The 22055-nt window shown below is 39.1% G+C and overlaps 2 protein-coding genes and 1 pseudogene across 2 annotated transcripts; 2 read left to right on the forward strand and 1 right to left on the reverse strand.

Moving 5' to 3' along the window:
* Positions 1-2126: 2126 nt before the first annotated feature.
* Positions 2127-5561, forward strand: LOC125474374 (annotated as a pseudogene).
* A 2160-nt stretch (positions 5562-7721) lies between these two features.
* LOC103965018 (thyroid adenoma-associated protein homolog) lies at positions 7722-15152 on the forward strand. The gene is given in 8 exon segments (XM_009378038.3): positions 7722-8211; positions 8214-8351; positions 8354-9385; positions 9388-11273; positions 11496-11767; positions 11921-12517; positions 12637-14850; positions 14852-15152. Coding segments are annotated over 8 exon segments (6663 nt in total). The 5' UTR covers positions 7722-7898; the 3' UTR covers positions 15063-15152.
* Positions 15153-17098: 1946 nt separating this feature from the next.
* On the reverse strand, positions 17099-20077 carry LOC103965019 (NAP1-related protein 1-like). The gene is made up of 7 exons (XM_048577547.1): positions 19929-20077; positions 18894-19007; positions 18736-18797; positions 18291-18330; positions 17964-18020; positions 17703-17738; positions 17099-17456 (listed from the first exon to the last, which is right to left on the reverse strand). The coding sequence occupies exons 1-7, from the start codon at positions 20055-20057 to the stop codon at positions 17412-17414; spliced, it is 483 nt and encodes a 160-aa protein (XP_048433504.1). The 5' UTR covers positions 20058-20077; the 3' UTR covers positions 17099-17411.
* Between the last annotated feature and the right edge of the window lie 1978 nt (positions 20078-22055).

Consider the following 22055-nt stretch of genomic DNA (forward strand, 5'->3'; position numbering starts at 1 on the left):
TACCTTTGGATTGGACTTTGCCCTTTTCGGGCATGGGCATCGAATTTTGAGCTGCCTACAGTCCAACTGGGCCAACTAAAATCCATTATTTAGAGATTTAGTGGGTGGTGTGTGCAGTCTGGTTTGGATCGGTTTTACTTTAGAATTATGGCCGGATCAATCATGAAGCGGTGCGGTTTGATTTAGTTCGGTAACATGAAGGCGAAGCCAATCCATCCATATGAGTCATGAATCATGAAATCTAAAAATCATTTCATTTTTAATTAAAATTTTAAAACGAATTGGTTATCAAACGAGGTAGTGTTTTATTTTCTGTATCTTTGCATGTACACACCTTTAAAATCTTGTAGTCCTATGAAATGAAAGGCAACAATTTTATATTTAAAAGCATAAACGAAAACAAAAAATTTATTACTTCATGCGACTTATTAAAATCACTAAGCTAACACTCTTAATTATTTAAAAACATATGAACGCACACTGGATCCCACCCCACCTTCAGTCTTTGGCTCCACCTTCCACTTTGGTCGTCGACCACAATATTAAATTGTGGTAATCAATATGAAGAAAAAAATGTTGTGTGCTAAAATCTATGAAATTTGTAGGCGGTTTGATTTTGTTTAGCGGGTTTTCTAAATAGGCAAACATCAAACTATACCAACCTAATCACGAGCAGGTGGTTCATTAGTAAATAACAGATTACGAGACTTTTTATAAGTAAAAACTGGAGGTTTTGGGTTCGAAGCCCGTTGCTAGTGTGAAAGTCATACTCAAGATTAACCACGAGCTGGTGACTTAGTAGTAAATGACGGATTACGAAACTTCCTTAAAACTAGAAACCAGAGGTCTCGGGTTCAAAACCCGTTGCTGGTGTGAAAGTCAGACTTGTGATCAGAGAGAAGCTGAAATGTCTATATTAATTTTTCTGACTCTCAAAAGGAGTTGATAATCATTGTTTGCCACCATTTACCCTCTTAAAAAAAATAAAAAGTAAAAAAAAATAAAAAGACACCATGGTCACGGTCGAGACAGATTTTTTAGCTCAAGTCAAGTGGTGTACACTTTACCCACACATCCGTTACAACTCACAAAAGTTGGATTCTCAAAATTACCCTTCTATTTGCTGTACCAGACGCAAGGGTAGGTGGGGGTTAATGGTCTTTTTAGGCTTCAGAAGGAAGCTAAGGAAGAAAAGAGTTGTTGTCCCGAATTGTCCAAATAAAAGTGCAAGAGCACCGACTTATTTAAAAATAAACTAGTAGAGAGCACATACTTTATGTGTATCTGTGTGAACAATTTCTCTTAATAAGTAAATTTTTTTTTAATATTACATAATTACTGTTTTGTCCTCCTTATGTAAATATTATGTATCAAAAGTAAGGATAAAATTAAAACAATAAGTATAAAAAAAGAGTAAAATAGAAAAAAATAAGGATATAATCGTCATTTTGTCAAAAGGTACAAAATTACTATTTTGCCATTTTTTGTCAATATTATATCAAAAGTGAGGGTAAAATAGGAAAAAAGTTGACAATGAAGGTTCATTTAATAATAGTACTAGTATATGAGCACACATAAAGTGTGTGAGAAAATTTATTATTTTTGTTTTTGAATAGGAGAGAGGAAGAGAGTAATAAAGAATGTGGGGTGGGAAGTATTTTTTTTTTTTTTTTTTAATTAGACATATGTTAGGATTACATGTAGGTTAGACTTTGAAAAAAAAAACAACAAAATTTGGTTGTGTGAAATTACATTTATGCCTCATATTTCTTATTCGTATTCTGCTTTAATTAGAAGGTTAAACTGATAATTTCAAAAGATTTTGGTTGATAATGAGTGTTTTATTAATTAGTAGAAATAATAGTATAGATATTTTTTTTAACAGATAAATAAATAAATCATAAAATAAATAAAGCCGTCGGCATTTCTCTCTCTCTCTCTCTCTCTCTCTCGTCACCGTTACCATTATCCCCAAATCTCCCCCGTTATTTGCGCTGGTTCATCTCCCCCATTCCAATCCGAAACCCTAATTTCTTCAACCATCTCGAAACCCCTACGACTCCAAAACCCACTTCTCGCATGCTCTGATTCGTTTTCCCTTCTTCCCAATTCGGGACAACAGCTAGGGTTTTCTCGCAGTACCCTAACCGTCCAATCTCAATCGGGTTTCTAGGGTCCGGAATCGGAGGTTTTAGGGTTTTGAGCTGAGTTGAGTTCGAGAAGATGAGTGCTCAGAAGAAGAGGAACTTCCAAATTGAGGCCTTCAAGCATCGGGTCGTGGTTGATCCCAAGTACGCTGAGAAGACGTGGAAGATCCTGGAGCATGCGATTCATGAAATTTACAATCACAACGCTAGCGGGCTTAGCTTCGAGGAGCTCTACAGGTTTGCTACTCGGTTTTACGTTTAAAGCAAAAGGATATGTAAATATGTGTGAATTATGATCTAGTTTTTGGGTAATGAAAATATTGATGCTTGTTAAGAGGTGATAATTTGCTTTGTGTATGCTGGATTTGGTTGGATAACTTCATTTCTGAACACTATTAGTTGAGGTTTGATTAATTTGTGAGATACAGCTTTCAGTTTGATCATCTTACTCTTTAATTGTTATTTTTCGTGATCCATTTTCTCGGTTTACATATTGATTTAGGTGTAAATGGTGGTCCCTATTATTATTTTGAATTGTTTGCATGTTGCCCTTATGTCGGTGAGAGCTTACTGTGGGTAGTTATGGTTGGAAAATGAGTGATTCTAGGCTATCGAAAGAGTTGGAATATCTTAGGGAGTGTAGGCATATTTGGTTCTGAAGTTAAGTGTCACGATGGTTCGAGGATGTATTAGATCATTGTATTATCTCTTATCTATGTTGCTTATATGTGGCTAGTTATGGTAGGAAAATGAGTGATTCTAGGCTATATTAAGAAGTGGAATATCTTAGGGAGTGTAGGCATATTTGGTTCCGAAGTTAATTGTCACAATGGTTCTAGGATATGTTTTCAGTTGATCATGAGGTTCTAGGATATCATTGTATAATCTCTTTAAGTCTTATCTACGCTGCTTATATCTGTTCTACTTTATCATTTGTGCTGATTTATGCTATAGAGTGTTAGAATATCCCCTTGTAGTGCATTTGATGGTGATCTCCCACATATTTTATGTTTACTGCACTTTAATGCTCATTCCGTTCTTCTCCTTGTTTCAAACGGTTTTGTAGTTCAACATATTGGAATGATCCTAAACTGTGTTTCATTTTGCAATATAACTTGGAAGTGCATTTCATTCTTATGTTATAACTACTGTTTGTTTTGCATCGTGAAACTTTATGCTTCTGATGTTTAAGATTATGGCATGAATTCAGGAATGCTTACAATATGGTGCTGCACAAATTTGGAGAGAAAACTCTACTCTGGTCTGGTGACAACCATGACTTGTCATCTAAAAGATATATCTAAGTCAATTGAAGCTGCGCAGGGTGAGTTGTTTTTGGAAGAGCTGAACCGGAAGTGGGCAGACCATAACAAAGCGTTGCAGATGGTTCGAGACATATTGATGTACATGGACAGGACTTTCATCCCAAGCACCCACAAAACCCCTGTTCATGAGCTTGGGTTAAACCTGTGGAGGGATGTTGTTATCCACGCTACCAAAACCCAGTTGAGGCTGTTGGATACACTTCTTGAGCTTGTGCATAGAGAAAGGAGTGGTGAAGTAATTAACAGAGGCTTGATGAGGAATATTATAAAAATGTTAATGGATTTAGGTTCTACTGTTTACCAAGACGACTTTGAGAAGCATTTTCTTGAGGTTTCAGCTGATTTTTACCGCTGTGAGTCTCAGGAGTTCATAGAGTCATGTGATTGTGGGAACTATTTAAAGAAGGCTGAGAGACGCTTAATGGAAGAAATGGAGAGAGTCTCCCAGTATTTGGATGCTAGAAGTGAAGCTAAGATAACTAATGTGGTGGAGAAGGAGATGATTGAAAATCACATGAACAGACTAGTTCATATGGAGAGCTCAGGTTTAGTTAATATGCTTGTGGATGACAAATATGACGACTTGGGAAGAATGTATAGCTTGTTTCGCAGGGTGCAGAATGGACTTGTAATAGTACGAGATGTTATGACCGCTTACATCCGGGATACTGGTAAGCAGCTAGTTACTGACCCAGAAAGGTTAAGGGATCCTGTAGATTTTGTGCAGCGTCTCCTGGACTTGAAGGATAAATATGACAAAGTTATCAGCTCGGCGTTTAACAATGACAAAACATTCCAAAATGCTCTAAATTCCTCTTTTGAATACTTCATTAATTTGAATGCCCGGTCCCCAGAGTTCATATCTCTGTTTGTGGATGACAAGCTTCGGAAAGGTCTAAGAGGGGTTAGTGAGGAGGATGTAGAGGTTGTACTGGACAAGGTCATGATGCTTTTCCGTTATCTTCATGAGAAAGATGTCTTTGAAAAGTATTACAAGCAACACTTGGCAAAGAGGCTTCTTTCTGGGAAGACTGTTTCTGATGATGCAGAAAGAAGTCTGATTGTTAAGCTCAAAACAGAGTGTGGATATCAGTTTACTTCTAAGTTGGAGGGTATGTTCACTGATATGAAGACCTCTCAGGATACAATGCATGAATTCTACTCAACTGTCGGAGCTCAGTTAGGCGACAGCCCAACACTAACTGTCCAGGTCCTCACCACAGGTTCATGGCCTACTCAACCAAGTGCGACCTGCAACCTTCCAGCAGAAATTTTGTGGGTATGTGAGAAGTTCAAGAGTTACTATCTTGGGACCCATACTGGCCGGAGATTGTCCTGGCAAACTAATATGGGCACAGCTGATTTGAAATCAACCTTTGGAAAGGGCCAGAAGCATGAGCTGAATGTTTCCACATATCAGATGTGTGTACTGATGCTATTTAACGACACTGACCGGTTGACGTATAAGAAAATTGAGCAGGCTACAGAGATACCAGCCGTTGACTTGAAGAGGTGCCTGCAATCTCTGGCCTGTGTCAAGGGGAAGAATGTTCTTCGGAAGGAGCCAATGAGCAAGGACATAGCTGAGGAGGATGTCTTCTTCTTTAATGACAAGTTCACAAGCAAGTCCTTCAAGGTAAAGATAGGTACTGTGGTTGCACAAAGGGAGTCCGAACCAGAAAATCAAGAAACCCGACAGAGAGTAGAGGAAGACAGGAAGCCCCAGATTGAAGCAGCAATTGTGAGGATCATGAAGTCTAGGCGGGTCCTGGATCACAATAACATTGTCGCGGAGGTGACGAAACAGCTGCAGGTGCGATTCTTGCCCAACCCTGTTGTAATAAAGAAACGAATCGAGTCCCTCATTGAGCGGGAGTTTTTGGAGAGGGATAAAACGGATCGAAAATTGTACAGGTACCTTGCTTGAAAAGAAAAACTACGGTCGGTTTCTTTTCTTATTTATTTGTGGCGTTCGGCACAAGCCTGTATAATTTATCCTACGTTTGGTTGGTCGGAATATTGTTGTTGGATCATTACGGGCTGTTGGTGGGTTCCGATGAAGTTAAATTCATGCATCTTTGTTGCTTAATATTTCCGCATGTTTATTCAGCTTTAACTTTTCTGAATGGGATGATGGAACTGTGTTGGAAAGAATCACTCCTCCTATTGCTTCTGGTATTACATGCTGATGTTCATTAATAGCTTGCGAAACGATTGATATACTCCTCGACGCCCCGACGGAGAATACCATTTCGCACGAAGCTGAGCAACTGAGCAGAATCTGTTGAGTTTTATGACACGTTTAACCGTAATGAAAATATGAGGAATTAAATTGAGGGGTTGGAAGTTAAAATCAGATTTCTGTTGAAGTTGTTTACTTAAATATTTTGTAATCGAAATAGAAATGACATTAATTTCATAAAATTGTTTACTAATTCAACGGAATTGGAATATAATAATTATGATTACTAAAATGCCCTTGTCCCAAATCAAATATTTTATGTACTTTTTTTGAATAAAATTTGATATGATATATAATAGTAAGAATTTTTTTTTTAATTTTTATTTCATAGACAGAAAATGCTTTTTTTTTTTTTTTATTTTTTATTTTTATTTTTATATAAATTTAAGTATTTACTTTAATATTTAAATTTTCTTTCTCAAATTGTAGTTTCTTCTCTTCGGCATATGCATGGAGTGCACATAATGTAAATGAGAGCATAATAGGAAGAAAAAATGCATTCCTGATTCCCTTACCCTCTTGGAATTCAAATATCTCATCTATCAAGGAATCTCACTCCTCCAATTTCAGGAATTGCATTCCTTGTTTCTTGTTGGGCCCACCACAATAATGATTCCCCAGTATTTAGTAAACATCGGAATAATCCATAATCAGAATTCAATTCCCCTTTTTTTTTTATTCCCATTATCCTTACGTAAACGCGCTCTTAGATGCAAACGGCTACGCTAACGAACGACGGAGTTGAAGACTTCACAACTATCAAAAGCTTTATATGTATATGGGAGTGAACTTTATAAGTCGGAGATGAGATGTTGGAGGAAACCAAATAAACTATGCCATTAATATAATAATTCCTATTTGTTTGGCCCCCTCCAACTCTCACATACGACTTTTAAAATAACATTGGGATGTTACGAGCAATTTTTAGTTTAAACGCCGGAGATGAGATATTGGAAGAAACTAAACAAATTAGGAATGTTCCATTGGAATTCTAATTTGTTTAGTCCCATCCAATTCTCACATACAACTTTTAAAACAGCATGAAATGTTGAATTGGTATGGAGGGACGGTGGTAGACGAGATGTTGGAGGAAATAGAACCACGTTTTTTCGAAAATAGGTTCAGTTTCCTTCAACTCTCATTTACAATATTCCACATCCTCTTTCTTTTTATGTCAATTGAAGGCTGAAAAGCAAGCAACCAAGTATTTATAGGCATTCTCATTCCTCATATCTCAACGAGAGATGAAGACTATCTTTCCTTCATGCATTTGGTAATTCATGGGAGCAAAATTTTCATGCTGCGACTGACGGTCAAGGTCTAGCATACTGACAAAAATGGATTATGGGCCCGATAAACAAAGTTAATAAGTGGTTTTGGGCTGGACCGTACATACGGGCCCAAGTTCATTCAGTTTGCTGCAACAAAGTGAAGCTAAAGGAAGCCCATAAACAAACCCACCAGGATGACTTATTGTAGTTGAGGAGGGTACTTACCTTTGGGATGTAACAATAGCGTTATTCTAAGCTAATCACGCAATATGATTTGATTTTTTCATGTAGGTTTGTATGTGATTGACTCGAAAAATTGTCACAATTGCACCTCGTCGCAATGAGTTTCTTCTCATTGCCTAATTGTAGACCACGTTCTCAAATGAATTGATGGCAATGGTAGTGATTATTGTATACCCTATTTATTTACAAGTCATGTTTGTGCCAACTTACAAATCGATTTAGCATATATGATATTACAATAATAATACAATAAAACAATAACTCACACTTCATAAAAGAGCAAAGCAAAAAGAGTGTTATCGTGTTTTAGTTGTGCTACTAAGTATTCATATTAAATTCTATGCTTGTGCATATTTAGAAATATAAAATGTTTCGCGTTAGAAATTGATAGAAAATTTAAATATTTTCATGTCAATTTTAAACGAGGCACGTGCTTATTAAACAAAACACAAAGCAGTACACAAGTTCAATAAAACCAAATTCCGTCCTCATTAGCAAATACTTTGCAAGATCTTGAGCCACCTTGGCCAAACATTGGGACTAAATAGTTCTGTCCGGTATGACGTATGCCCTAACTGCCGGTTCTAAGTTTCCAACGACTGATCAGTAACCAGTAACCAACAACCCCAGCAACGCTGCCGGCTCCGAGCAGAGCTTGAAAATTCCAACCATGTCCTCCAAATGGCGCGCAATCCAGCACCGCCACCGCTACACCTACAACACCGTCGTCTTCCCCGCCACCTACACCGATTCCCTGAACTCCCTCCCTCCGCAAATCGCCACCTCAAAGTTCTTCTCCCTGCTCAAAGAGCTAGTCTCTCTGAACTCCACATACGCCCAGCTCAACCACACTAAGGGCCTCGCCGCCGCTTTCGGCGACGTACTCGCCAGTGGGGACGAAGGTCTGGTCTCCGAAGCGGCGCCGTTTTACTTGGAGCTTCTGTTTCTGGAAAATTCGCTGCCTCTGCATAAGACCCTCGTCTCTGTTTGGCAAAGGCTCGGACTTTTCAGGCTCTGATCAGGCGATGCTATCAGAGGCTCTGCGAAGACTACGGCGGCGGTAGAGGGAAGCGGTTCTGCGTGTCCCGGTCGGCCTTATCGGTAATGGGTATGCCAAAGTTGGGTTTTTGGTTGAAATTGTGGAAGAATGCGCCGTTATGATCGCTTGCGATACGGTTTCTAGCTTGAATGCTCTGATTTCGGAGACGAAAGCGCACTATCGGCCTTCTCCGATCGTCATGGAGCAATGCCAGGAGGCTCTGTCTTGTTTGTATTATCTGTTTCAGCGCTTCCCTTCGAAATTCGAGGAGTTCAATGGTGGTTCTGGGGGTGGTTGTGATAATGCTGGTCGTTCGAATGTGTTGGAGATGAGTGTGGCTGTTATTTTGAGCGTTCTGAGATCGGTGGCGTTTTCGAGGGACTGCTATGTGGCTGCTGGAGTGAGCTTTTGTGCAGCCCTGCAAGTGCGTCTCAGTCCAGAAGAGCTCGGCTTGTTTATAATGGAAGGTATTTTTCACCCAACTGATTGTAGTAGTAGTAGTAGTTTAGATGCCAATGCAGATAGTGAAAAAAGGAATGCCATTGCCAAACTTCCTTATAAAGGGGATATGTACACTGAAATTCATAGTTTATCGGACTTGAGTAGACTTTGCTTGCTACGGGGGATTCTTACCGCGGTTTCGAGAGCAGTGCTTAATACCCATTTCGATGTGTCAAAGAGTAGTTCGAATGGCTACGAGAGTCATACGAATGGTGGCAACTGTGTTAAGACTATACTGTATGATGGAATTTTGCCTGAGTTATGTAACTACTGCGAGAACCCTACCGATAGCCATTTTAACTTTCATGCATTGACTGTGTTGCAGATTTGTTTGCAACAAATAAAAACCTCCATGTTAGCTAATCTTACCATCACATCCGAGGATTATGATCCGGTTCCGGTGGAGATGGGTACCCGGATATTGAGGATCGTATGGAATAATTTGGAAGATCCTTTGAGTCAAACAGTCAAACAAGTTCATCTCATTTTTGATCTCTTCCTAGACATTCGATCCACTCTACACTGGTCAGAAGGTAGTGAGAGAATAAGGTCATTCTTGCAAAGCATTGCTTCAGATCTTCTTCGTCTGGGTCCTCGCTGCAAGGGAAGATATGTTCCTTGGGTTCACTAACCAAGAGATTAGGTGCAAAAACTATGTTGGATATGAGTCCTGGCTTGCTGTTTGACACTATACATGCGTACATTGATGATGACGTGTGCTGTGCTCTCACATCATTTTTGAAGATTTTACTTGAGGACTTGCGTAACGAGTGTTGGAGCAGTGATGGTATTGAAGGTGGTTATGCACTTTATAGGGGGCATTGTCTGCCTCCAATTTTGTCTGGACTTGCTTCTGGGGTTTCAAAGCTCCGCTCTAATTTGAACACTTATGCTCTACCAATTTTACTTGAAGTGGATGAGGACAGTATATTTGCTATGCTTGCTTTTATTTCAGTTGGTCCGAGCAAGGGTGAAAGTCAACTGTCATATCCTGAGCTCTGTTGTGGAAACATGGAACCGAGAGTTCAACAGAAAGTGGCCATCTTAGTTTCATTGCTGAAGGTATCTCGTTTGCTTGCATTGCTTGAAGGGGACATTGATTATGCAGTATGTGAAAAGATTGGTGGACTGGAAACAAATTTCCCCGAACGACATGCTCTTGTTTCTATCAAGGGGATAAAGGTTGAAGTTCGTGTTGAGTGGCTAGTGCTGGCATTGACCCATGTTGATGATTCATTACGTGTGGATGCTGCAGAGACACTTTTCTTGAATCCCAAGACAGCTAGTTTACCTTCCCATTTAGAACTCATGTTATTAAAGGAAGCAGTGCCATTGAACATGAGGTGTTGCTCTACAGCTTTCCAAATGAAGTGGAGTAGCTTGTTCAGAAAGTTTTTTGCTCGGGTCCGAACAGCATTAGAGAGACAATTTAAGCAGGGACGCTGGGAACCCCTGGAGCATAGTAAAAGCAATGGAATGCATCTTTCAATTGGAAGTGAACATCCTGAAGCTAACAGGGCAAGCGATCTTTTTCATTTCATGAGATGGTTAAGTTCATTTCTATTTTTCTCTTGCTATCCTTCTGCACCTTATAAGAGAAAAATAATGGCAATGGAGCTCATTCTAATAATGCTCAATGTTTGGTCTATTGTGCCTGCTACTCAAGAGAAAAATGGTTCTTTATGTGTGGAAGACTGTCTCTATCCTTATAATAAAGGAATGACCTTACCTGATTCAACTTTGTTGTTAGTGGGATCCATAATTGATAGTTGGGACAGGCTGAGAGAGAATTCTTTTCGCATATTGTTACATTTTCCGACCCCACTTCCTGGAATTTCAGATCAAGTTATGGTCCAGAACGTGATTTTATGGGCTAAGAAATTAGTTTGCAGTCCACGAGTGAGAGAAACTGATGCTGGAGCTCTGACTTTAAGGCTGATTTTCAGGAAGTATGTCTTACAGCTAGGATGGACAGTCCGAGCTTCAGTTAATGTAGCTTGTCTCAATACACAGTCTGGCTTGAAAAGCGGAGATAATCAAACTTATAATTCTGGATATCCTGTGATGGAATATATAAGGTCACTGATTGAATGGTTGGATGTTTCCATAGAGGAAGGGGAGAAGGATCTTTCTGAAGCATGTCAGAACAGCTTTGTTCATGGCGTATTACTCACTCTACGATATGCTTTTGAGGAATTGGACTTCAACTCTGACATAGCACAGTCTAGTATCTCAGAGATGAGACATTCACTAGAGAAGCTCTTGGAGCTTGTAATGCGAATAACTTCTTTGGCACTTTGGGTCGTCTCTGCAGATGCTTGGCATCTCCCTGAGGACATGGATGAAGTGGTTGATGACAATGATTCTTTCTTATCAGAGGTTCCAGATGAGGTGGGGGTGAAAACATCTCTGTTGGAGGATGAAGACAAAAATTACAAATTTGTCCAGAATAACAGGCGATCAGAACAAAGTGTAATGGTTGGCTGTTGGCTTGCGATGAAAGAGGTAATCAAATTGTCGTTAACTTATGGTTTTGCATTGGAATGCAGTTAATATGTCATTGATGTGATAGTTTCTTTAAGAACATGGATTTATAGTTGAATCTATATACTTTAACCCTCAATGTCGAGGATATATGATATTGTAGTACGTAGAATGTACAGTCAAGACCAAGGTTTTGTAAATTTACGTCAATGTGGACATGTTAATTTTGCCATAAATTTTCAGGTGAGTCTTCTTTTGGGAACTATCACAAGAAAGATTCCTTTACCAAGTACCCCTTCCTCAGAATCATTAGATTCAGAAGCCACCTATTCTTGTGCTTCTGATGCTTCAGTTATGATGGCTTCGGATGCAATGCTTGATGTGAAACAACTTGAAAGAATTGGGAATCACTTCTTGGAAGTCCTTTTGAAGATGAAGCACAATGGTGCAATTGATAAAACGAGGGCCGGATTTACAGCTCTTTGCAACCGGTTACTTTGTTCAAATGATCCTCGGTATGTTTATGGTTTTTTTTATAGTTATTTTTCAAGTTTGTACATTGTAATATTATATACTATATTATTATTTATGTTAAGGCAACAACTTTAGTATAAGGTTTTCATGCCTCTCATGACTTTTATTTGTTGGATTATGCCGTCACCATTCAGACTTTGCAAGTTAACAGAATCCTGGATGGAGCAGCTTATGGACAGAACCGTGGCCAAGGGTCAAACAGTGGATGACTTGTTAAGGAGAAGTGCAGGTATTCCTGCTGCTTTTATAGCACTGTTCCTCTCAGAGCCAGAAGGTGCACCTAAGAAACTTCTCCCACGGGCTTTACGGTGGCTCATAGATGTTGCTAATGCATCTTCTGTGGGTCCAGTTGAAACCAACAACTCTAATGGCGACATGGGTAAATTTCCCTCAATTAAGTCGGACAAAGTTTTTGAGTCTGTGGTCTCGTCAGATATAGATATTAGTGACAAGGTTTCAAGGATCCGTGATGAGGGTGTCATTCCTACTGTACATGCATTCAATGTCCTCAGAGCTGCCTTCAATGATACAAACCTGGCTGCTGATACCTCAGGTTTTTCTGCTGAGGCTATGATTGTTTCAGTTCACTCCTTTTCTTCTCCCCACTGGGAGGTCCGGAATAGTGCTTGTCTGGCATACACTGCTTTGGTACGTCGCATGATTGGATTCCTTAATGTCCAAAAACGAGAGTCATCTAGGCGTGCGCTAACTGGGGTGGAATTTTTTCATCGGTATGGATTCCTTGACTAGTTATTTCGTACTATCATGGGTTCTTGCTCAATGCTTTGATTTTTTATTTGGTTTCCCGAGTAAACTGTAACTTTAATCAAAATATCCTTTTTCCTTGAAGGTATCCCTTATTGCATCCATTTCTAATCAAGGAACTGAAAGCTGCGACAGTGTTGCTTGGAGACGGGATATCTGGACAATCTGAATCCAACCTAGAAAATGCTGTGCACCCAAGCTTGTGCCCTGTATTGATTCTGTTATCAAGGCTGAAGCCCTCAACAATCGTAAGCGAGACTGGAGATGATGTGGATCCTTTTCTGTTAATGCCCTTCATTAGAAAGTGCTCAACACAAAGCAATCTAAGAGTCCGTGTTCTTGCATCTAGAGCTTTAGCGGGTCTTGTATCTAACGAGAAGTTGCCAAGTGTTCTCCTCAATATAGTATCCGAGTTGCCAAGAAGAGATGACCAAGCTACATGGACTCCTGAGTCGTCCCTATTATTTGATAAAACCGAAAGAAGACAACAAAGTTCTTATAATTGGATTCATGGAATTCTATTGCAGCTGAGCTCTCTCCTGGATACGAACTGTAGAAATCTGGCTGATTCCTCAAAGAAAGATCAGATTCTTGGTGATCTGTTTCAAGCTCTTTTAGCACATTCATGGATCGGAAAGCCCAGATTGTGCCCTTGTCCAATCCTCAATGCCTCTTTCCTAAATTTGCTGGATCACATGCTCAGTATTGCAAGGACGTGCCATACGAGCAAAAACGTTTATGCTCTCCGCAACCTAGTTTAGGAGTTATCTACAGAATGCTTAGATGTAAAAGCTTCTAACGGGCGTTCGTATTATGATCCAACAATGGCAGAACTCCGACAACAAGCAGCAGTCTCCTATTTCAGTTGCGTGTTTCAAGCATCTGATAAAATGGCTGAAGAGGTTTTTCAGACGCCTCAGAGGTATTCTCAGAGTAATTCAAGATTTGTGGAGATACCTGAAATGGAAAACCCTTTTGCGGGACTCCAGGAAAGGCTGGTCCGCTCTTTGTCGGATTCAGAATATGAAGTTCGACTGGCAACATTGAAGTGGCTGCTGAAATTCATAACATCAACAGAATCTGGTCATGAGTCCCATGATAACAGCAGTGAGATTAGGGTTATTCAGCACTGGGTTAGAACTAACCTCCAAACGACATTGGTTAATCTATTGGATGTGGAGAAGTACCACAGATGCTCATATTACATTCTGAGGATTCTATTCACTTGGAATACACTGCAGTTTCAGAAGCTTGGGGATGCAAAATGCACGGAAACAATTTACGTCGCTAGTATGGAATGCGATTCTGTATTTCTGCTTTGGGATAAGTTGATTTCGTTGTACAAGTTCACGAGACATGCAAAAGCTCGACAAACACTCATCTGCTGCTTCGGAATCTGCATAAAGAGGTTTGCAGGTTTATTAACAACTTCTGTTCTTTCGGATAACAGTGACTCTGATCGGTTAGAAAAGTTGACCCGACTTTATGGCATAATTTCCTTTTTCACCAACGTAATTATGAAACATAGTGCCTCGTCTGAGCCAATAAACATGCGCATGGCAGCAGCAGAGTCTATCATAGCATCTGGTTTGCTAGAGCAAGCTGAGCTTATCGGTTACACTGTGTTCAATAACCGAATCCCTTCTGAAAATCCATGTTCTACTTTTGAACCAAAAGAAGCGGTGAATTTCTACGCACATCAAATACTAGATATATGGTTCACATGTATCCAGCTGCTGGAGGATGAAGATGATGAGATTAGAGAAAGGCTTGCCATGGGCATTCAAGGGTGTTTTACGAGCAAAAGATCCGGAAGCTCTCATGATGGAGTAGTCCGGACTCAAGTGGAGAAAGTGATAGGATCTTGTTTTGAGCATCTATCTTCCGTCTTTGGCCACTGGATTGGGTATTTCGATTCTCTTTTACGCTGGGTGCTGAATGCTTCAAATCGCGAGGTGCCGAAAGGAGATCTTGTGAGACAGGTATTTGATAAGGAAATTGACAATCATCACGAGGAAAAGCTGTTCATCTGTCAACTGTGTTGTTCTCAACTGGACAAGCTTCGAATTTCAAAATCTTGGGTGGCTGACTTTCAGAACAAACAACAGTTTAGTGAGTATCTACATGATTGGAGGCTCAGATTTTCCTGCCAGTTGACCTCATTTGCGAAGGACCGCATTGCAAAACTATGTGGAGCAGATTGGATTGGTGGAGCGGGCAACCACAAGGATGCATTTCTGCCCCTGTATGCCAATTTGCTCGCCTTCTACGCCCTCTCGAAATGCATATTCAACTGGGAAAACTGGCGATAACAAGCATCTACAGTCTGATGTTGCCGAACTCGGTAAAGCCATCAATCCGTTTCTTAGGAACCCTTTGATCTCTAACCTGTATTTGTTAGTGGTTAAATCGCACGAGGATGCAGTTGGTTCGAACGGTGACGACTTGATTCCGAAATTGGGAGAGGGTGCGATATGGGAGGGATTCAATCCCCATTTTCTTCTTAGGTAAATATGTGATTTGTACAATACAATAGCCATGAATGATTCATATTAGTACACACTTCAGCTGGAAATACAAGTACTCTGCATTCCAACTTTATTGCCTTTTTTTTGGGAAGCCTCGTGAGGTTCTGATAGCTTAGTAGCGTTCTAGAATTCATATAGCTCATATTAGAAGGATTCAAACTCCGAGAGATGTCGGGTGCAGAGGTTGAATGCTCCTCTTATCCGACGAAGCTATACCCTTGCCAAATGACTTCCTTAATTCAGTTACACCATCCATTCAGCATTGGAGTTCCACTCTTATTGGACACCTTCCTACATCTTTACTACTTGATTTGTGCTGCTTTCCAAAAAGCCCCTTTTTTAGGCCGATCGGCCGGATACGTTTGAGGAATCTTAGGCCATCTCCAACCGAATGAGTGTTAAAGGGTTCCTTTCAACCCTATAATCCTGTAAAAAATTATATTTAATAAAGTGTTATGTCATATTTTATACAATCTCCAACCGAGAAATCTAAAGGGCCATAGGCCAAACATAGTTTTTTTTGACAAAAAACCATCTCCAACCGAGAGAGCCAAATGACCATAGGCAAAACATAATTAATTATTTTAATTAAATTAATATGGTTAATTAAATTAAACTACCATATTAAAATAAGGTTTTCGGACATATTTTAAGTGTCACTTGTCGCCAAATGAATAAGCTTTCAGATTTCTTATCTTTATATAATCTCAATAATTTTTTGGATAGATTTCGAGTAACACGTGTTGCTAACGTGAGTAACTCTCCAGATTTCTTATCTTTATGTAATTTCATTAATTTTTGGGATAGGATTTCGAGTAACACGTGTTGCTCAAGTGAGTAACTCTCCAGATTTCTTATCTTTACGTAATCTTAATAATTTTTCAGATAGAATTTTGAGTATCAAGTGTCGAGATGTAATTGGTTGTGCAAATTTTGGATAGGATTCTTATCTTTAGCTTTCAATGTTGTAGGAATGGTGTAGGTATTTATAGGAAAAAAATTAGAATTTTTTTTTAAATTCAAATTCCAACGGTACCTTGACTGCCACATGACGTTAGCTAGTCGTTGCTAGCTGGCATCATGCTGACGCCAGCTAGCCGTTGGCATTCAAATGGGATGAGCTAGAGGACTGACAAAATGTCAAGCTTGACATTCTGGTGCTGGAGGGTTGGCTGGTTGGCAAGAAATGGCCAGCCATTTGGCCTGATTTAGGGGTTTGGGCCCAGTGAGGCCCACAGGCCCTTTGGCCTAGCCCAGGGACGGAGCTAGAAATTTCTTCTAGCAGGGGCAACCCGAAAACCAACTAAGAAACTTTATTATAGTATGGCTTATACTCAATATGACAACATGGATTATTTCAAATGATGATGTATCACAATTCTAATGTTACAGAAATTTCAATATAATAGTGAAAAGTGAAAAGAAATATACTAATACATGATAGGCGGAAGAGGATTTTTTCCATCTGGATGACAAATTAAGAGCATTTTTGCTCATGTAATATTTGATATGGGGTATAAGTAGTATGAATATATGTTGAATATTAGATACATATAATTTTCTCCAAAGCTAAGGCATAAATATTATATAAGTGTAGTATGCAACTGAACAAACGAATTACTTGAGTGAGGGCATCTGCCCCAAGTGAGCCTTTATTGGCTCCGTCCATGACCTAGCCCTCGATTGAAGACGGTTTTCGTGTTATTTCAAACTATTTTTAACCCTATGATCCTTTGGCCAGATTAGTTGAAGATGGCCTCAATGATCCGTACGGTGGATGGAGGCCGCAACGGTGGTCCACACAACTAGCCGTACCTTTTTTATTTTATCAAAGATCTTTAAGCCCTTCGGGCGAGGGCGGGTTGTTGGGTCCAAGCCCCGCGACAATTCTCTCCAACGTGACAAAAAACCAAGACATTTTGAGTTTAAAACCTCTAGGAAAAAAAATCAGGCAATATTTGTAGGTAAATAAACCAGAATGCAATTCATTAGCTATAATATTGAACTGTATATAACGAGTACACTACAACAACAATCAAACCTTATCCCACTAAATATCGTTACCTATATGAATTCTAAAATACTACTGTGTTCGGTTTTGACAGCAGGTAGACTACACAAAAACAAAAACCCAAAAGGCCTAAACGATAAACCGAGACTAATTTATATGCAACAAGTCTGCTGTGAGGTATCAACCTACAAGTCTTCTTCTTTTCCAAGATATCCTACTAGAATGCTTCATATCGCTGATTGATAAGACAAAAAACCGGTGATGTTTCTATCGCCGCTACCCATGAAGGAGCTACAAAAATGAAGACGGCACCAGAAGAATCTAGCCATCTTCCTCGTCATCGTCTTCCTCTTCGTCACCATTGTCCTGCACATGTGCATCCAGAAGTTGTTAGGACAATCATTCAATTCAATACTAATATCCAAGGTGATGAACTCTGACTACAATGAATATATATGCAACAAGACTCAAGGGGACGGGATCCCGATTTGTGGGACATGAGTGAGTGAGCATCACAAATCCTTACAACATCGGGTCTAACCACAACACGCACTAGAAATGAAGAATAAAGATGTACGCAAGATATAGGTAGTGAAATTTCATCTTCGTTACCATTTCATCATCTTCAGAATCCTCTTCATCGGCCTCCTGAAACAACGAATTCAAAAAGTTACGCTGCCTGCCATGGTTAGATTGAAAAGAAACATCAAAGCTCAAAATCATAGTTTCTATTGTTCATGGCATATAGATTAGCACTCCCAACAAGTCCTGGAGACGAGAATCCATCCCGTTTGTCCCAAAGGCCTTAAAACAGAAGCAGTCGATTAACATATTCAAAGTAACAAATATACACGCATGAGAAGAAAATATTACGTTATTAAAATACTTTAGAGGATTGGGCCATAAATCGTTCTTAATTATCTCTACCACCTGCAATGTCACAGTGAACGAAAGATCAGTAAAGATTAACAGGAAAATAAACGTAGATTATTTTACTTCAATTTAAACCCTATGGAAATTGGCTAAACCATAACTAAAAACTACGCATTGGCAAACGACTACCATTGATTTTGATGGTTACAAGTGATATTCATCAGATGAAATTCCTTTTAAATGAAGCGTTTTACTACGAAAAATTAGCATGCACAGGTATATACAAGCGTTACTCGGTGAAACTAGATAGATAAAAACAGACGTTACCTTGTCATGTTCAAGAGGTGAGTCAAACAAACTGAAGAAGCTGCAACAATTACAATAGATTAGCAAATACTAATCTCTGATACGCCAGATAAATCAAAGAGAAGATAGTAAAAGAAAAAAATTCGAACATAAATCGTAAACGATATGGTTATGAGCCTTCCTAGACGGTACAAAAAAAACAGTTCAAACATTTTTACAAGAAATAAACTAAATCGCTCAGTGACAAGAGTTTTCAGCAAAAGATGGATTTCAGTCTTAAGTAGAAAAAAATTGAACAGGAAACTAATGAAATATTTTTCTTTCTTGGTTCAGATGTACGAAAGACAGGGACTCACACTTTATGCCAACCTAAAAAAGAGTTCCTACTAGCTCATAAACCCTTGAGCCCCAGCCTAACAGAACAGTATTAGCTATAAACGAACACATAAAATAAAAAGATTATAACCTCTCATCAACAAGTGGTCGTTTCTTTCCATTTTTCTCTTCGGTAACTCCATTCACAAGACCCTACACAATTTACAACTCCAGTAAATTATATGAGGGGAGAAAAGAAGGGAGAAAAAAGAAGACAACAAGGGCCAAAGTGGCAAGTGTGGTGAATACCATGCCCTCCTTCCATTTGATGGGAGTACCAGTAATTCTTGTTGTCTCACCATCAACGAATGTAAAAGTTTTCGTCAACTTTGTATCTTCAAAATAAGGATTGTCATTAAAGTTCTGAAATAGAGGAATTCGAAGGAAGCATTAGCAGAGAGTAATTCAAACACTATCAGAAAGAATGGGCATTTATATTCAAAATCCAAAGAGAAAAAAAGGAAAGCAGCGTGCAATAGAATGTGAGTGTGACCAAGTTAAACTCAACAAGGAAGCTTACGAATGTGACGGAGTATCCTAACGTCTTATCATCTTTGAAGTCCACCACATCAACAGACTTTAAATACTTGAATATCTTTGTCAAGAAGAAAAGAACAGAAATGGTAAATACACAGAACTGTTCAATTCCAGCCAGCTGAAAGAATTAAGACAATAGGAGGATAAACGAAAATCTACGCTAAAGTAATCATTAACAAACTATTTGTCTGACCTTCTGGTCTTCTTCACTCAAAATATCACAAAGAACAGGATGGCTCATGAGCAATAATGCACGATTTTCCTTTTATAATGATGAAAAGAAAGAAAAGGTTTTTGCAAGACTCACAACCAACCCAAAATAGCCTAAACAGACTATCACACGAACATAAATTTTCCGGTTTCAAATTCGATTTCCAAACCTTGAAATACCCCGAATTCGAAAACCTTCACTGGATCATAATGCCTCAGGTCACATTCTCTAAAATACCAAGAAACATAGATTACGAATTCGAATTCAGAAAACAACACCAATCAATCCACAAAAACAAAAGGGAAAATGTTGTAAAAACAAAAAACAAAAAACAAAAAGCTCTGCAAGTGATTGAAATCCCGATAAATAACAAAAATCGAAATTGAAAGCCACGCTTATGAGCTGTGACATACAGAAACTTTTATACATACACAGTGCCAATACATATATTTACACACACACACACACACATATATATACAGCACAAAGAGAGAGAAAGAGAGCAGAGAGCAGAGAGAGCAGAGAGGTTACGGAACCTTGTCGAGTTCGTCCTGAACCTCCTGCAACTTCTCAATGGAAAGCACGAACTCCTTGACCAAGTGATAGGCGTCGTCCTCCGGAGCTCGTTCAGTGAGCTTGGCCATCTTCGCCGCGTCCGCTACCATCGTGAAAAAGCAAAACCTTATTTTATGTCGGGAAAGCGAGGGAAAATCAGCGCCAGCGTTTTGTAATGATTGTTTAGTCATTAATGTCTGTGTGTGAGGGCTTTACAGTCTTTTCACATCCTCACTGTAGTGCTGTGTCACTTTTATTTTTTTGAGTTCATTGATATTTTTACATTAAGAGGAAGGGAAGTTAGACAAAATCACACAATGAGCAACCTAATTTGGTATCGAATTCGTCATCCACGAGATTTGAACTTAAGACTTTTCACTTCTAAGTGAAGAGGAATAGTACTAAACCGTAGTACTGAGTGGTTGTAGTGCTATGTCACTTGTGTCTTAAGCAATTTTAGGCATCAAATGTAATTGTTGGCATTCTAGCACAGAAATTTTGCATTTCCTTTTTTGGTAGAGATGAATGCAAAGTAATTATTTTAAAAAATTTAGAGACATATCATAATTTGTGTAGATTTATAGTTAATATGCGTTAGAATTCCCTCCTCATGAAATTAAATACCCATCTTTAACGTGCAGCTATCTAAGAAGTAAAATCCTTAGACAAAGAAATGTCTTTCCAATTTTCAAGAACTGAGTAAATGTAAAGCAGCCCAATATGATTGTTTTGTCTATCCCCTTCCATAGTTTTCTAGAAGGGAGTTTGATTTTGAATATTTATATGTTTTGACCTGGTAGCTCTTATACAGAGAGTAGGAGTAACAGAAAAATAGTGAGTTCATCCAAGAGTTTGTGTGTGCTCTTGAGTCAGTCAGCCTCTAAAGTTTAGAGAGATTGGTGCTTGTAATCCCATTTCATAGTGGAAGTATTTTGGACTTTGTCCTGTGGTTTTTCCCTTCACATCGGAGAGTATTTTCCATAAAATTCTAGTGTCCTTTTGTTCACTTATAATTTCTGTTTACTTGTGTTTTATTTCCTGTGATTTACACCAGCAGCAAGCTGCTGTTTTCCGCTGCATCAAACTCAACAATATGCATGGAATTATGTTAGAAATTAAAACTCCACGTGTTTCTAGGTCAATTATGGGCTCTCGCTTATCGGGGACAAATCCACAATATTAGAAAAGCGAAACAGCCTTAAAATTCCAATTATTTGAGAGGTCTAAACTATTCACTTTACCTCTCGTATTACCATATTATAAAGGAAGTTTCTTCCTATAAACAAATCTCTCATTAGAGAAAAACTCCCAATCGGACCACGTGATGGCGGTTCTAAGACATAAAAACGCCCCACCCCGACCCCCAGTTTGGCCTCATTTGGTGTTTCTCCGTGCAAGCAACCACGTCATCCGATCCTTCGGACCAAAACATTTCTCCTAATTTGGGCATATTGGCCTCTCTAATTTTCGGTCAACGGCGCACTTGCCAAAAGGCCAGAACACATAAGAAGCAACCCCTTTGTTGGGCTGTCGACAGAGGAGATTATGGATCATCAAAAAGCCCATTGGTTTTGGTTTGGGTAACTTTAGCGTGATACTCGTGGGATTCATATGATTTGCATTGGAACAAACAATAAGGTAATGCTTAAATTTTGTGAGTTGAGAATATTTGACCATCTCTAACCGACTCGGTCAAAGGGTTATAGGGCTAAAAATAGCTAAGAATGACATGAAAATCTTCTTCAACTGAGGGCTAGGCCAAAGGGCTTGTGGGCCCCATTGGGCCCAAATCTCCAAATCAGGCCAGCAAGCTGGCCATTTCCAGCCATCCAGCCTCCAGCCCAGCCTTCCAACACCATAATATCAAGCTTGACATTTTGCCAACCTTCCAACTCCAGAATGTCAAGCTTGACATTTTGCCAGCCCTTCAACTTAGCCCATTTGAATGCCAATAGCTACTTAGCGTCAGCATGACAATTCAAAAAAATAACTGATATTAAAAAAAAAAATTACTAAACAAACTGACAAATAAAATTACCAAAAACCCCAACAGCTCATAATTGACGCTTGAACATAATAATTCATTCTCGGTTTTTGAAGAAGAGGTT

This window comes from the organism of the source record quoted next, unplaced genomic scaffold (assembly GCF_019419815.1).
Source record: "Pyrus x bretschneideri cultivar Hongxiangsu unplaced genomic scaffold, Pyrus_bretschneideri_v1 Contig12, whole genome shotgun sequence".
Lineage (NCBI taxonomy): Eukaryota > Viridiplantae > Streptophyta > Magnoliopsida > Rosales > Rosaceae > Pyrus > Pyrus x bretschneideri.

Excerpts from the sequence above, each read along its gene's own strand:
- LOC103965019 (XM_048577547.1), bottom strand. The coding sequence starts at position 20,057 with ATGGTAGCGGACGCGGCGAAGATGGCCAAGCTCACTGAACGAGCTCCG. Across the intron at positions 18,331-18,735 it reads CGACCACTTGTTGATGAGAG|CTTCTTCAGTTTGTTTGACT; the intron begins GTTATAATCTTT and ends TAATTGTTGCAG. Across the intron at positions 17,739-17,963 it reads CTCTAAAGTATTTTAATAAC|GAGGCCGATGAAGAGGATTC; the intron begins GTAATATTTTCT and ends TCGTTGTTTCAG.